This window comes from Onychomys torridus, unplaced genomic scaffold (assembly GCF_903995425.1).
Source record: "Onychomys torridus unplaced genomic scaffold, mOncTor1.1, whole genome shotgun sequence".
NCBI lineage: Eukaryota > Metazoa > Chordata > Mammalia > Rodentia > Cricetidae > Onychomys > Onychomys torridus.
The window spans coordinates 60,065-74,354 of NW_023411227.1; the positions used below are offsets into that span (position 1 = coordinate 60,065).

At 41.2% G+C, this 14,290-nt stretch overlaps 1 protein-coding gene across 1 annotated transcript; it reads left to right on the forward strand.

Moving 5' to 3' along the window:
• The first annotated feature begins 10,145 nt into the window (after positions 1–10,145).
• On the forward strand, positions 10,146–11,619 carry LOC118575033 (prostate and testis expressed protein 2-like). The gene is made up of 3 exons (XM_036175750.1): positions 10,146–10,206; positions 11,224–11,352; positions 11,462–11,619. Exons 1-3 carry the CDS (start codon positions 10,146–10,148, stop codon positions 11,617–11,619), a joined length of 348 nt encoding a protein of 115 aa, XP_036031643.1.
• The last annotated feature ends 2,671 nt before the right edge of the window (positions 11,620–14,290 follow it).

The following is a 14,290-nucleotide window of genomic DNA, read 5'->3' on the forward strand; positions in this document are numbered from 1 at the left end:
GGCACAAGATTATTCCTGCCTCCTAGGATGTTCCCTAGCCCCAGTCTGCCTAGTTAGTAAACATGCTTCTTGATCGTTTTCTTTCCCTTGAGTGGATCTTGGGTGTCTGGAGGCTTGGTTATTTTTATGAAACTCAATGAAAGAGCTGCAGGCATTTTGGTAGAAGAGCATATAAGTAGAAAAGTTGGATTCTAAATATTAGGAAAATATTTATATTTTGTGCCATAATTACCACACATAGGACAAACCTGTGAAGAAGTATGCATGGAAATTCTGTCTGGGTATTTCTATAAGATATGGATCATAAACTGACAGCATGTATGTAAATCTGCCTGGTTAATCATGTGTGGGTCTGTGTTTCGGAATGACTAAAAAAATAAGACCTAATTAGAATAGGAAGTGATTCCTATTTTGGAAAAACAACATGCATTATTATTGCCTCTGTTACATATATGTTGTTTGGATGATATTTGATATAAATTTGATAGATTCCTAGGAAAGTAAAAGTCCATGACACATGAGACATGGTGTAATGAATGTAGATCCTGAATTACAGAACATACATAAGGTTCTGTTTTTGTGACTACTAGTATCATTACCAACCAGGGAAGGAAGGTCTGTCCATGGCCCTGCCATGAGCTCAGTCTTAGGGAATCTCACTTGGGAAGTGAACAATCCTAGCTTCACCCATGAAGGAATATGAGAGGGATCCAGGCACATCCTTTACCCTGTGGAGCTCTGCAGGAGTTGGTTCTGTGGGATGCTTTCCTGAGCCTGGGCACTGCCAAACACTCACTGGCAGGTGTGGAAGGTGTGCACATCCTGGGAGCAGCTCAGAGCAGCCTGCAGCCTGCTCTCATCTACCCTGGTCTCTCCTGGGTACTTGCTGCCAGCTGCTCTGCTGTGTCCCCTACCAGCCCAGACTGAGATGGCCAAGTTCATGCTCCTTCTCCTAATGCTGGGGGCTTTTTCTCTTGTGTTCTTCCAAGGTGAGAGTGAGTCCCCATTGCTGAAATGGGGGTGAGGACAGGGCCAGGAGATAGCTGGGAGTAGACCTGGGATGATGGCCTGAATGGCTGGACTAAGAGGTCAGGACTCTCCGCCAAGTTCTCAGAGTGGTGTCAGTCACTCCCTAATGAAGAATGAGTTTGTGTGTTCTTGTACATCTTTGTCTTTGACTCAGCCTGCCAATTTCCAAGTGGCAACCAATGAGTGTTCAAGACCTTCTCTGTAGAAGCTGCCTAGCACAGTCATCTGTTCAGAAGGAGCCAGTGGAGGAGCTTGTCTTTAACATCCTTTTAAAATGTTGTTTGTTTATTTGTTTGTTTACATTTGTGTTGGGTTGAGGAAAGTATACTACAGTGCATGTGTGGATGTCAGAGGAGAGCTTGTGGGAATCAGTTCTTTCCTTCAACCATGTGATCTCCAGGGATCAAACTCTGGTTGGCCGGCTTTGTAGCAATTGCCTTTACTGGGTAAGCCATCTTGCTAGCCCTTAACAAGCACATATTATTAGACATAACTGGTACCAGGTGGTTTAGATGGGCTTTAAGGAGTGAAATTTAACTGTCTGAGTGTTGTGCAAGTGTGAGATGTGGATTTGATTTATCCAATCGCACCCCTTATATCATACCTCCTAGCGTTGTTCACATCAGCTGACAAAAAGCACATTTTTCTTTAGTTTATTTTTATTTATTTATGAATTATATGTATGTGTATGAGTGTGCATGTGCATTTGTGCACATGAGTGCAAGTACCTCTAGAGCCCAGAAGAAGATGATGGAGCCTCTGGAACTGAAGTCTTAGGCAGCTGTGAGCTGCCTGACCTGAGCGCCAAGGACCAATCACAGATCCTCTGCAGGAACAGTACCTGCTCCTAACTGTTTAGCCATCTTTCCAATTCTATTGATTCACGTCATAAAGTAGCTTTTATGTGAAATAATTAACACATCACAGCTTTACTGACTAAAAGTGCAAAAGGATTTTTATGATTAATGGAATTCAGATCCACAGGTCAATGACTAGCATAATCTTCAAGTCCAATGGAAGCAATGTAAGGATAGTTTCAGTCCTAGGTTATGAGAATTTTTTATCATGAGGCTTCATTCCCTAACTGTTCTCATCCATGTTGGTCCTAGCCTAGTTAGCCCGTGTCTGTCTGTTTTTTTTTCCTAGCCGAAGCAAGAATATGCATGGCCTGCAACATGTTTATGAATGGCAGATGTGTAGAAGGCGAGGGTGAATGTACCCTGGAGGAAGGCGGCACATGCACAACCAGGGATATCTATCTTTCCAATGTCAGAGGTAATGCTTACAGGGAACCCCAGAGATCTTTGCAAGGAAGTAGTCTTTCCTGTGGAAGAGCAGGGTTGGTGTGGGTAACAAAGACATTGAATTTCAAGTCTTGTTTTCTTATACTAAATATCAATGTTCTTTCCAGGTGGGTTTCTCTACAACCACACTGTACTGGAGTGTTCTAAGCCATGTAATCCTTCAAAGAAGAGTTATTTTCATCTGAAAATCTCAAGCTTTTGTTGCCAAAGTCACGATTTCTGTAATAGATATAAAGGAATGCTAGTGAACGAGTATGTTAACTGATGGCCAGTCCTTTCCCTGCTTCAATTTCCCTTGTTCACTTGCTGGATCCCTACACATGCTCTGCTGAGGATGGAGCCACTCATGGAACTCCTAAGCATCTTTCTCTCACTCTGTCCTGCATACTGACTCCTTCTACCATACATCAGACACCAAACATTCTCCATTCACCCTTGTTTCCTCTCTCTTCTTCGTTCCCATGGAAAATCACCACCAGTCTTGCTAGTCTTGCCTTTATCTGTCACTGAGTTACTCTGACAATCGAGCTGCCTGGCTTCTAGTCCCACTGACTTAGAAATGACTGTTGAGAGAGTCTGCCCATGTGGTGGACTCCCCTTTACTCTGAGAGTTACAGGCTCCATAGAAAAACTGAGAGAAAATGCCCAATGGATAGAGAGGTCCTACAGTTCAGAAAGAAATCAAGGCCTGAGTCAGCAAGCTGGGATAAACAGCTTTGAACACAGAGCTAGGACCTCCTGACAGCAAAGTTACAGGATCTAGGATTGTCAATGCAGAGTAAGGACAGGACTGCTTTGGTCAAAGCAGACGTGAGCAGACACACAGCAGAGTGAGTGCAGGTCTACCATAGAAGATTGATAGGTAATGGCTGGAGAGATTGGAGGAGGACCAGTAGACAACTGCTTCTGTTTTCTGGAACATCTTGGGGGTTATTAGCAGAGTAGGCTCGGTGCAGAATTGGGATGAAACTACAGTACTGATGAATGAGAGTTCTGTGGCCAGGAAAATAATAATGTATTCAAGTCTGAAAAAATAGAAAGAATTTAGAAATCATCTGTCTGACTGTCTTTCTGTCTGTCTCCCCCTCTCTGTCTTTATTTCTCTCTTTCTCATTCTCCTCTTTCCTTAAAGAAGACTGAGATTAATGCTTTCAAGTCCAAAGCATCTTCAGTTCTCCCTTTAGTATAAAGTAGTTCTCTCAAGCACCCTCCAGAGTCCCCTACCACCATATTCCTGCTCTTTAACATTTTAACATTTTAAACATTTTAGAAATCTCTTATATTCCTAATTCATGGTATCCCCTGCTTTTTTGTCTCTTTTCTTTATGTTAAATTCTCATTGTTCTGGATCATTTCTTCACTCTCCTTTCTTCCCAAGTGGCAGCTCAAATGTGAAGAACACTGTTAGTATGTTGTATTACAGCATTCAACTATATATTTCTCATGAATACTTTTAGAAGAGGAGTATTTTGTGCTTCTATAAAGAATGCTAGAAATAACTTCATTTTGCTTGACTTCTGTTGAGTGAATTTCTTGTTGAATAAATGAAAAAAGTCTATAAATCTAGTTTTACATTCTTGGTTATCAAGTTTTCACTTTTTTCATTAACTTTTTTCCCTTTCAAACTGGAACTGACAGAAGTGGTCTTTGAAAAGCTACTATGGAGAACAGCCTAAGTGGCCAGAGCTCATTTTTAAAAGCTGGTAAATCAACAGCAATAAGCACCTCAGTGATAATGAACTGAAGTGAAGGTGGGTCTCTCTAACTGACCCCCTCAAAAACAAGGTTGCAGGGGCTTATGGGGTTGGTAGAAACACTTCTGATATGGTGTGAATGACACTTCAGCACTGTGTCCTCCCTGTCCTCTGTATCTATACTTCCCAAACACGAGATGAACCAAAATCTAAAGACATTGTGAAAAGTCCCAATTCCATATCACTCAACCTTATCAAATCACAAACTACAAGAAAGTCTGGAAAGCTGTTATAGCCCAGAAGAGAGTGAGGAAGCACAGTAGAGCCTTATATAGAAGAAATAAAAAATAAAGTGGAGGAACAGACAGACAAAAAATGGGAAGAACGCAATAAAAAAAAAACTAGAGGAAAGGACAATTAAAGCAGAAGAAAACAATAAGTTCTTGAAAGAAAATCATGAAAAAGCAAGGGAAACAGTCCAAGACCTGAAGAGGGAAATAGAAAAAATGAAGAAGACACTAGCAGAAGGAATGCTGGAAATAGAAAATCTGAGTAAACAAACAGTAACTTCAGAGGCAAGTATAACCAACAGAATGCAAGAGATGGAAGAGAGAATCTCTGGTGTTGAAGATACATTAGAAGAAATAGATTCATCAGTCAAAGAAAACACTAAAACCAACAATGTCATGACCCAAAAATATTTTTATTTTTCCAAAATTCTAAAGTTGATTAAAATGTCTTTTGACTATTAAATCACATGAAGTTTTATTAATTTATTTATTTATGTGTGTGTGTGTGTGTGTGTGTGTGTGTGTGTGTCAAATAAGCACATGTGCATGAAGTTGTTCATGCCTATACTCAAGGAAAGAGGCCAGATGAAGATATTAGATGGCCTTCTTCATAGCTCTAAACCTGATTCCTTTGAGGCAGGATGTCTCACTGGACATAGAGCCAGGCTGTCAGCAACCCAAATCCAGAGATCCACCCGTCTTTTTCTCCAACAATGCTCCTGTAAAGACAAGTTCACTGGTCATGCTGGCTTTGTGGCAGCAGGATTGGCTGCCATGTATTCAGTACAATGAATGCAAATTTATGGATGGGAGAAATTACAGAGATTTATAGCAATAATAACAGATCATCTATGAAGTTTGAACCTAGGAAGGGAGGTTACTTTGAGGCATGAGTTTTGGACCCTATAATAATCTAGGTGAATACTTGCCAAACTATGACATCAACACATGCCTCCTAAACTGGCCTTTCGCATTGGTGCTGGGATCAGAACTCAGGTCCTCATGCTTGTACAAAAAGCACTTTTGTCAGCTGAGTTATCTCTCCAAACCCAAACATTTAAAAACAGTTCTGAAACAACTTACTTAAAACACCATATTAAGTTTCTCAGACTGCTATAACAAAATGGCATAAACTATAGGGTTTTTAAAACAATAGAAATATAATCTCTAAAGGTGCAGAGTCAAGATTAAGAAGCCCCCTCACCTATTAACCTGATGAGGGGACCCTCTTCCTGGTTCATAGGCTACCATATTTTAGTGACAGATGCATGTATCCAGTACCATGACTGTTATCTTAGGTTTAGCATTCAACAGCATAGATGACAAAATAGACACCTTCACTAAAATCCTCTGTTGGAGTACCTAACCCTTTCCACAGAACAGAAGCCAAAATAAGCTACTATTTAGCTAGTGATGAACATGGTCCTTGAGAATTTTGGCTGATATAGGGAAACATCTAGCCCTTCTCTTCTTTGTAGTGGCCCTATTACCACCACGTTCAACTAAAGCCGCAACTCTGTTGTTCCCTTGTCACTTCTCTGGCTCTCCAAACTCTTCACTTCTCCACTGTTGCCATAGCCACTGCTGCTGCAAATTAAGCTTGAATAGCCATGGCCATCTTGGTTTCGATTTGCCAGAGTATTAGCCTCCATCACCACAGGTTTCAGAGCTTCTGCCTCTAAGTATCCTCCCCTCTTAAGTCCAGAGTTTGGAGCAACTGTCGTCATTGTTAAAATCATGGTGGCTTCTACCACCTCTGAAATTGAAAGAATTGATCAATAATTCACACAGCACATCAGTGTCCTACAAGACATTAAACTACATTATGCTCTCAATGAAATGTTTTTATCATGTAGTTCAAAATCTTCTTAAAATTAACAAATGTGGCCACAAAACACCTTAAAAAGCAAAAAATCAAATCACTCCATTGATGAAGGTCCCAAGCCCCTTCAGCCAACTACAATTTTTTTCAGAAAACTTCAATGTCCATTGAGAGCATTTGGGTCTATTTTACTTAACTTGGCCACTTCCCTAAAGATTGTAATGAAAAACTGCTGTATTGTACAGTACAGTATTGTAATTCAGGTTCCTGCAGTCAGTCCAACTCACAAAACATAATGGACTTAGCCAGAAACACTTTATTGGATATTCTACAGAGCATAAAGTCTAGCTGCAAGCACATAGGCATCTGAACTTCTCCATGGCCAATGACTTACCACCTCAGAGTGAAATAGACCTTGGTTTAAAATGGTGTATAGACACTGGCAGAGCAGGGTAACTATTGGTCCTACAGTAGGATGAGAATACCATGACCCTGACTCTGATTCGGAAATCAGATAAGGCTCTGGTGATTCTTTTCATCAAGTGGGCCCCTGGGAATGTTCTCAGAATGAGTCTTTCCGGTCTGTCTGTAGAGTGGGTCTGGGAACTGAAGAGTGACAGCAGAGATAAAGAAAAGACATTGTTTTAACCTTGGGACAAAAATCCTATACCACTGTCATCTGAGAAGTATGCACAAAGACTCAGAATTAATTAACTGTATGCATCATTCACCCATTCCCTAAACCTATGTGTGAATGGAAAAATCCTGGCTTCTGAACAGTGACAGCCAAAAGGATACAGGAGAAAAAAAGCATGGAGTAGATGTGTTTGGTTGGTTTGGCCAGTTGTGGTGGTCAACATTGTGTTGACAAAGGGATAGAGTGAGCCAGACAGGAGAGCTTTGGGGGTCTCTGATCTGATTGATCATTTGTAACTGTGGATTCTTAACTCATATTCCAGGCTAAGCAAGACTCCTTACAGAATACACTCCATGAAGAAACGAATCCATGTGAGAACAAATCATAAAAGGATACCAGTTCACTGGGATTATTTGGCAACTGATGCCAGGAAAGCTGTAAGATCAGCTTGCTCATCATCTCAGGAGAGAGCATCCTGTTTTGCAACTTTGTTCTTGTCCTGAGCCATCACAACATGTGTCAGGGTAGAGCAGATCTTCTTTGAGAGGAGAATGTGAGTTAGGAGACACAGACACAGATGTGACTGGGTATTAAACAAACCCACCATGGGTGTGGGGTTGTGGCTTATTTCTGGTATAGAATTTTTCTAATGTGTTTATCACCAGAACTGAAACACACATGAAATACACACACACACACACACACACACACACACACACACACACACACACACACGTACACGTACACATCTCCAGAACTTTAACCTACTTCATGAGATGGGCTTAACCCATCTATGTTGGACCTTCAATGACTTAGTCTCAGGATTTGAAAATGCTGAAGTGACACCTCAAACTTAAATGTGTCTAGGGAAAGTTCTGTGCTCTGGCCAGGACAAGCGGCCTTGTTAGATCTCAGCCAAGGCTCATCACCTGAAGATCTGATAAGGTTAGTGTGGGCTTGGATGCTTGTGGTGGTTATGACCACCCACTGTCTGGAATGATCAGAGAAGGGACTTCCTGTATGGTGGAGGGGTGATGGGGAATTTTGTCTGGTGACCTCACAGTAGGCTGGCCATGTAATATGCTAAACTCTGGGATTCTTTGAAGGAGGAATGGCAACCTTTATTGGTAATTAAGATTAGACTTAAGGCATGAATTTTTATAACTAGATCTTATTGAACTCTAGGAGAGTCTGGGAGGCAGCCATGGTGGGATTTGGTAAACTTAACATCAAATGGAGCTATTATGATCTTCCAATGTGTCAGTTTATGTTTCCATCATGAGATTGATGTCATTTCCTAGTATAGGAAGGTACCATAAATACCTAAGTGGAGGTTTCTTTATGACCAGCATCCTTAAAGAAATAAATATATTCTAAAAATATCCACTTAAGGATACCCACCATTCTTTTATCAGAAAAAAATATCAGATTTGACAACCAAAAATTTCCTCAAGATATCTATCCAGATCATTGTTTTCCTTGTTTCAACTTCTCTTTCCATGTTATCAGTCTGATATGTAAACCCTACTTGATAGGCTCCCTAACTGTTGGTCCAGAGTCCATGAGCTCCCACGACCTCAGGTCAGCTGTCTCTGTGAGTTCCCATATCATGACCTCCCCCTGGATCATATAATTCCTCCTTCTCTTATTTCAGCAAGACCTCCAGAGCTCAGCCCAGTACTTGGCTGCAGATCTCTGCATCTGCTTCCATCACAGCACACATGTGCCACTAGGTAGTAGAACATTAAGAATGTAAAACTCAGAGTGGATTAGCAAATTGATGCCTCACAAGGACACATATGTTCCTTAGAAATGCCATTAATTTGACTAGTCTTGTTTTCCTGTCTTTGTTCTTTCCTAGAATGGTTACAGTGAAGTCAAAGGCTTAGAAAATGTGAGAACTCAGAATCCCTTTGTTAATGTAAGAGAGGCCTGGAGAACACTATGATAAACAGGGTGATACAGTATATGAAATCAGCTTGTAACTCAATGAATTATTAACTCTCGTGGCCTAGCACCCATGCATCTTAGACTCCTCCAGTGCCTGATGCCCTATCTTGTGTTGGGAAGCAAGACAAGGAGCTCTCATATATACTAGTCATACTTGTAAAGCATGAAGTGCACCAGGCTCTCAGAATGTGGTACATCTGTGATCCTGGCTGTCAGCCTCCAGTCATTGCTTTCTACACACAGACCATCATTCAGTTCTTCTATCCATCCATCCATTCATTATCAATCCATCCACTCATCATCCCTCCATCCCTCCCTCCAACCCTCCATCCATCCATCCATCCATCCATTTATCCATGCATCCATCCATCCATTCTTTTATCCTTCATTTAGTCATTAATGAAAACTGGGTACCTGATCTTCTCACTCTTCATGAATTATGCAAAGTGAGTCTCTCTGAAGGGCTATGTCATGAAGGAATCATGTGCAAGGAAGGTGGCAGAGGGAGCATAAGACATCTTCTGCCACCTGGGATGCTCAGCTGGTGAACTTGCCCAGTACTCTTTTTTCTTGCCCTGGCTTGATGTGCTGGCACGCTGAGTATCTAGGGGTTGGGGGAGAGCAGGGTGGGGTTGGTTCTTTTTAAGCATGATGATATAATCAAAGATACCTTAGAGAATATCAGTAGAAATATAATTTTAAAAATTAGAATACTATTTTGTATTTTGTGCCCTGTGTGCCATACACGGGCCAGGTGTATAAGGAAAAGTGAGGAAATTCTGAGTATTTTAGGTGCATTCTGTGTTTGGGAAAATCCTACTTGGCTTATAAAGATAATTACAAACTAGGTAGCTAAGGCTTTACATGATGAGAAATTGTTTTGTACTTTGTAAAACAATCTAGAAATCTACAATGTCCCTTTCACATATATTATCCAGATGCCATTGGCTATGTTACTACTATGGTCCTCTATATAGTACTGATGATCTCCTGTAAATGAGACATAATGGCTATGGGTGCACATCTTGGTTTATAGAACTTACTGAATAAGGTTCTGTTGTTGTAGCTACCTCACCATTGCCACGACTGGATAGGAATAAAAAGTCTGTGGTCCTGCTCTGAACTCAACCTTAGGGAATCTCACTTGGGAATTGAACAATCCTAGCTTCACCCATGAAGGAATATGAGAGGGATCCAGGCACATCCTTTACCCTGTGGAGCTCTGCAGGAGTTGGTTCTGTGGGATGCTTTCCTGAGCCTGGGCACCACCAAAACACCCACTGGCAGGTGTGGAAGGAAGCTCTTGCCCACATCCTGGGAGCAGCTCAGAGCAGACTGCAGCCTGCTCTCATCTACCCTGGTCTCTCCTGGGTACTTGCTGCCAGCGCTCTGCTGTGTCCCCTACCAGCCCAGACTGAGATGGCCAAGTTCATGCTCCTTCTCCTAATGCTGGGGGCTTTTTCTCTTGTGTTCTTCCAAGGTGAGAGTGAGTCCCTGGGTGCTGAAATGGGGGTGAGGACAGGGCCTGGAGATGGCTGGGAGTAGACCTGGGATGATGGCCTGAATGGCTGGGATAGTAGTGTGTGAGAGCAGAGAGAGGTCAAGGTCAGGATTCTAGGACAAGCTGACCCAAACAACTGGGCCATCTTTGTGTTGACTCCACTCTGCTCTTGCTGGAGTAAGAGTTCAGTCTCTCACAGAGTGGGGACAGTCACTGCCTACGGATGAACTTATCCCTGTCTTCTCCCCATTTTCTCCCTGTTGCCATAATTCCCTATCTTTCCATCTTGCTGGACTTATGATCCCATTTGTGGATTATTGACATTATTGCCCCAAATCCCTAGGGCAACAGGAGTCCAGTTCGGGGAGCCCTCACCTGTGCCTGGTCCTTGGAGTGTACTTCCTACCTTTTCCTCTAGCAGGTTCAGTTTCATATTGAGGTCTTTACTCATTTTGGAGTTGATGACTGTGCAAGGTGAGGGAAAATGATCTAGCTCATTCTTCTACATGAAGGTATCTGGTTTTCTCAGCAGCATTTGTTGAAGATTCTGTCTTGTCTCTAATGTGTCTTTTTGGCACCTTTGTCAAAACTCAAGTGCTTCTGGTTACATGGCTGTATATCTGGGCCCTTTATTCTATTCCATTGATTTGCAGGAATATTTTTGCACTAGTCCCATGATGTTATTATTAATATTCTCATGCATTTAAAAAAGAACTTTAGGTGCCAGGTTAGTTTGCATTGATACATTTATACTTTGTTGCACAACAGTGCTGTATACAGATTACCTATCACTTCATTTCCTGTGCAATCAAAAGTGTGGTGTCAAACCCTCAGCTTCTTAGGGAAGCCATGGACCCAATCTGATGCAATATATCAGGACCAGAGGTTGTACTAGGAAAATTACTAAGAGTTATGCTTTGTCTCTGAATTTCTTAATCCTTGAGCATTTGTAGGCACTTCAAGTCTTTGTTCAACCTTTACATCTGCTTTGCCTAGTTCAAGCCACAGTGTGCATGGTCTGCAAGTCTTTTAAAAGAGGACACTGTTTGGTAGGCAAGAGCAACTGCACTACACAATACAGCCCTGGATGCAGAACCAGAAATTTCTTCATATTCTCACAAACAGGTAATGTATTTGAGCTACTTGAAGACATCCTTACTAGGAGGTATATATGTTCCTGCGCTGATGTCAAGTGTTGTTTGGGTCACTAAGTATAAATGCTTTTATCTTCTAGGTCAATGGGTCCACAATCACACTGAATTGGACTGTTCTGAGGGATGTATTGCTGAAAACATGTATTTTGGAAACTTGAAGGTATCTACCTTTTGCTGCAAAGGTGAAGATTTCTGTAAAAGATATCATGGCCAAATAGTGAAGAAGGACATTTACTAACTGCCAATTCCTTTGGCAACTGCACTATGTCCCTGTACCCCATTTCCTCCCCCAAGAATCTCTCAGTTTCTACTCTGTGTGCACAGCATGAAAAAAACTTCTTTACGAACTATCAGGTTCTGTTAAGAAAAAGGCAAATATAAGCAACAGAAAGAGATGAGACCTAAGTTTCATGTAAGAGTTTACCCTCCTGGGTATTCAAAAAAGGGAGAAAGGGCCATTCATTCAGTTTACAGACTGTTCTTTGCACTTGGCCAAGGCATCACCACATTCTAGGCTGATGCTCAACTTAAGAAGATCATAAAACAAACTCTTTCCCTTTCACTACTCTAAGTCTCCAGTGTTCCAGTTATAAGATCTGGGTGCTCTTATTAAGAAGTGAGAATCTGTAGTAAACATGGAATCCAGGAGGAAAAAAAAAGGAGCCATAATGAGAGCACTAGAAATGTGAACAATGTAATACAAGGGCTTTGAAGAAAGAAAGCAGACTGGGGGAGGAGCTTACATTAGGAAGAGGAAAGGATATAAATTAGAGAAGGAAGAGAACAAAAATTAACAACGATAATGTCTGAAAATCCACAAAGAATCATATCTTTATCTAAAATTATATATTTTACACATATTGGGTAATTATTTGTGATGACTATACTATGTTACCATTAGCTATTACTTACAGGGGAAACAAGGGGCATACAATTGTCTTCACTGAAGGATTCTTAATTTTTTTAAAATAAATCAAAGTGTGTAAAATCAAAAGGCATTGAAAACACCACCCAAACTGATCAGTGTTCTAATGTGACACATGATATCTATTTATATACAAACATGTAAACACATGTAAAAAACATGTCTTATTGAATACATACTTAATCTTATAGCAGCACAGATTGTGCACATTGAATGTCAATTGCCCTTTGAAGCCCAGAGAAAAAGCCTCAGACACCTGGTTTGACTTAGACTAGCATATATCTCAATAAAATTCACTCTGGCAGCATCTCCACCCTGATTATATCAGTGAGAACAGGAGAGAGTGGGGCTGGGAATGTTTTGCCCAAGACTCGATGGAGCAAAAGAGTAGGTTACTGATGCATAAAAATATCAATTTTTATTATTTGTGTTTTATCTAAAATATCCTTTAGTGAATGCTCAAAAAGAGCAAAAAAAGATGAAGTCATCCTACCTCCATCCTTATGGTCAAGGTCCCAGACGTGTGGTGCCCCAGCATCATGTCCTGGCTCAGGCTGTGCCCCTGCTTGAGGCAAGGCAAGAAGCACTTATCTGAAGACAGTGTGTGTTCCTTGTGTCCTGGGTAAGCGCAGACCACTGGGCCTCCCTCCCCTAGATGAAAGCACCTATCCTGTATTGTGATTGGGTCTTTTGAGCATCCATCTAAACTACTGGTGTTGCTTCCTTTGTGCGGAGTGCAGAGCAAGCTAGCACAATGCAGCAAGCAACTTGGTGAGATGCACACATTTGCACTCTTCTTGTTTAGTGAGTGCCTGCCTAGAAGAAGCTGGTCAAAATACAGAAAACAAAAGACCATGGGGTTCTCACCCACAGCTGATGCACCTGCAATGCAACATCTATTCCTAAAACACAGGAATCATTACACAAGAGGGTACCCAAGATGGTAAGAGTAGAGGACCAGAACATCCACTCCAAGGGGTTATCTTCTCTCTATGTGACAGGGAAGATGCACCCACAAAATCTCAGAAGTAGGGTTGCCTCAGCAAGACCTGTACAATTACAACATGACATACCAATGGGAATGGAGAAAACTTCTCCAGGCTCCACCCTAGACAAAAAGCTCCAGGCAACTGTGTCTGAGGAGAATGGGAGAACCTGCATATTCAATCCCAAGTGAACAACGTTTAATACCAATGCATACAAGCAAAACTAAATGGAGTCACCAGGCAGTACCTATGTACATATGAACATACACACATATATATAATACATTCATACATCATTCACATATATATATATATATACATTCACATATTCATATATGCATATATTCATATACACATACATACATACAAACATACATGTGTATGTATCACAACACTATTTTAAAAATAAGAGTTTGTGAATTTGAAGGGAAATGGGGAGGGGGACACCAGAGGAGAAGGAGGAGAAGGAGGGAGAATGAAAATGATGTGAATAGAGTCAGTGCATGAGAAATTCTCAATGTTTCTATTTTTAAATTTAAAAACTAACCTTAATATTTTGTCCCTAAAATACCTCTTTCTGAACATTTCCACAACTTGGGGAAAACCAAGGAGTAATGTGCTGGAGCAGGGACTAAAATTTCAATGTGGCTGTTGTCTGAGAGAACAGCAGGTCTCACTGGGATACATTTCTATATGTGGCTAGTGTTATGTGTAAGAAGGAACAAAGACCCTGCATTCCTGCACACAGCTGATTCTCAGGATGCTGGTCATCCAAGGACAAACACAATCCTATATCGGGGCTTACAGAGTTTAATCTTGAACTCCAGCCCTCATAGTATTAGGAGCAGAGGAAGGCAGACAGGATAGAAACTCTATTGTCCAACTGGTTTCCCCAGTACTCTCTGTTCTGGCACCAAGCTTCAATAAGTCCCACCCCACCACCTTCAAGTATTCTTGTAGCAGCTATAATTTCTCTTGATTATTGACTTTTTGTTTTA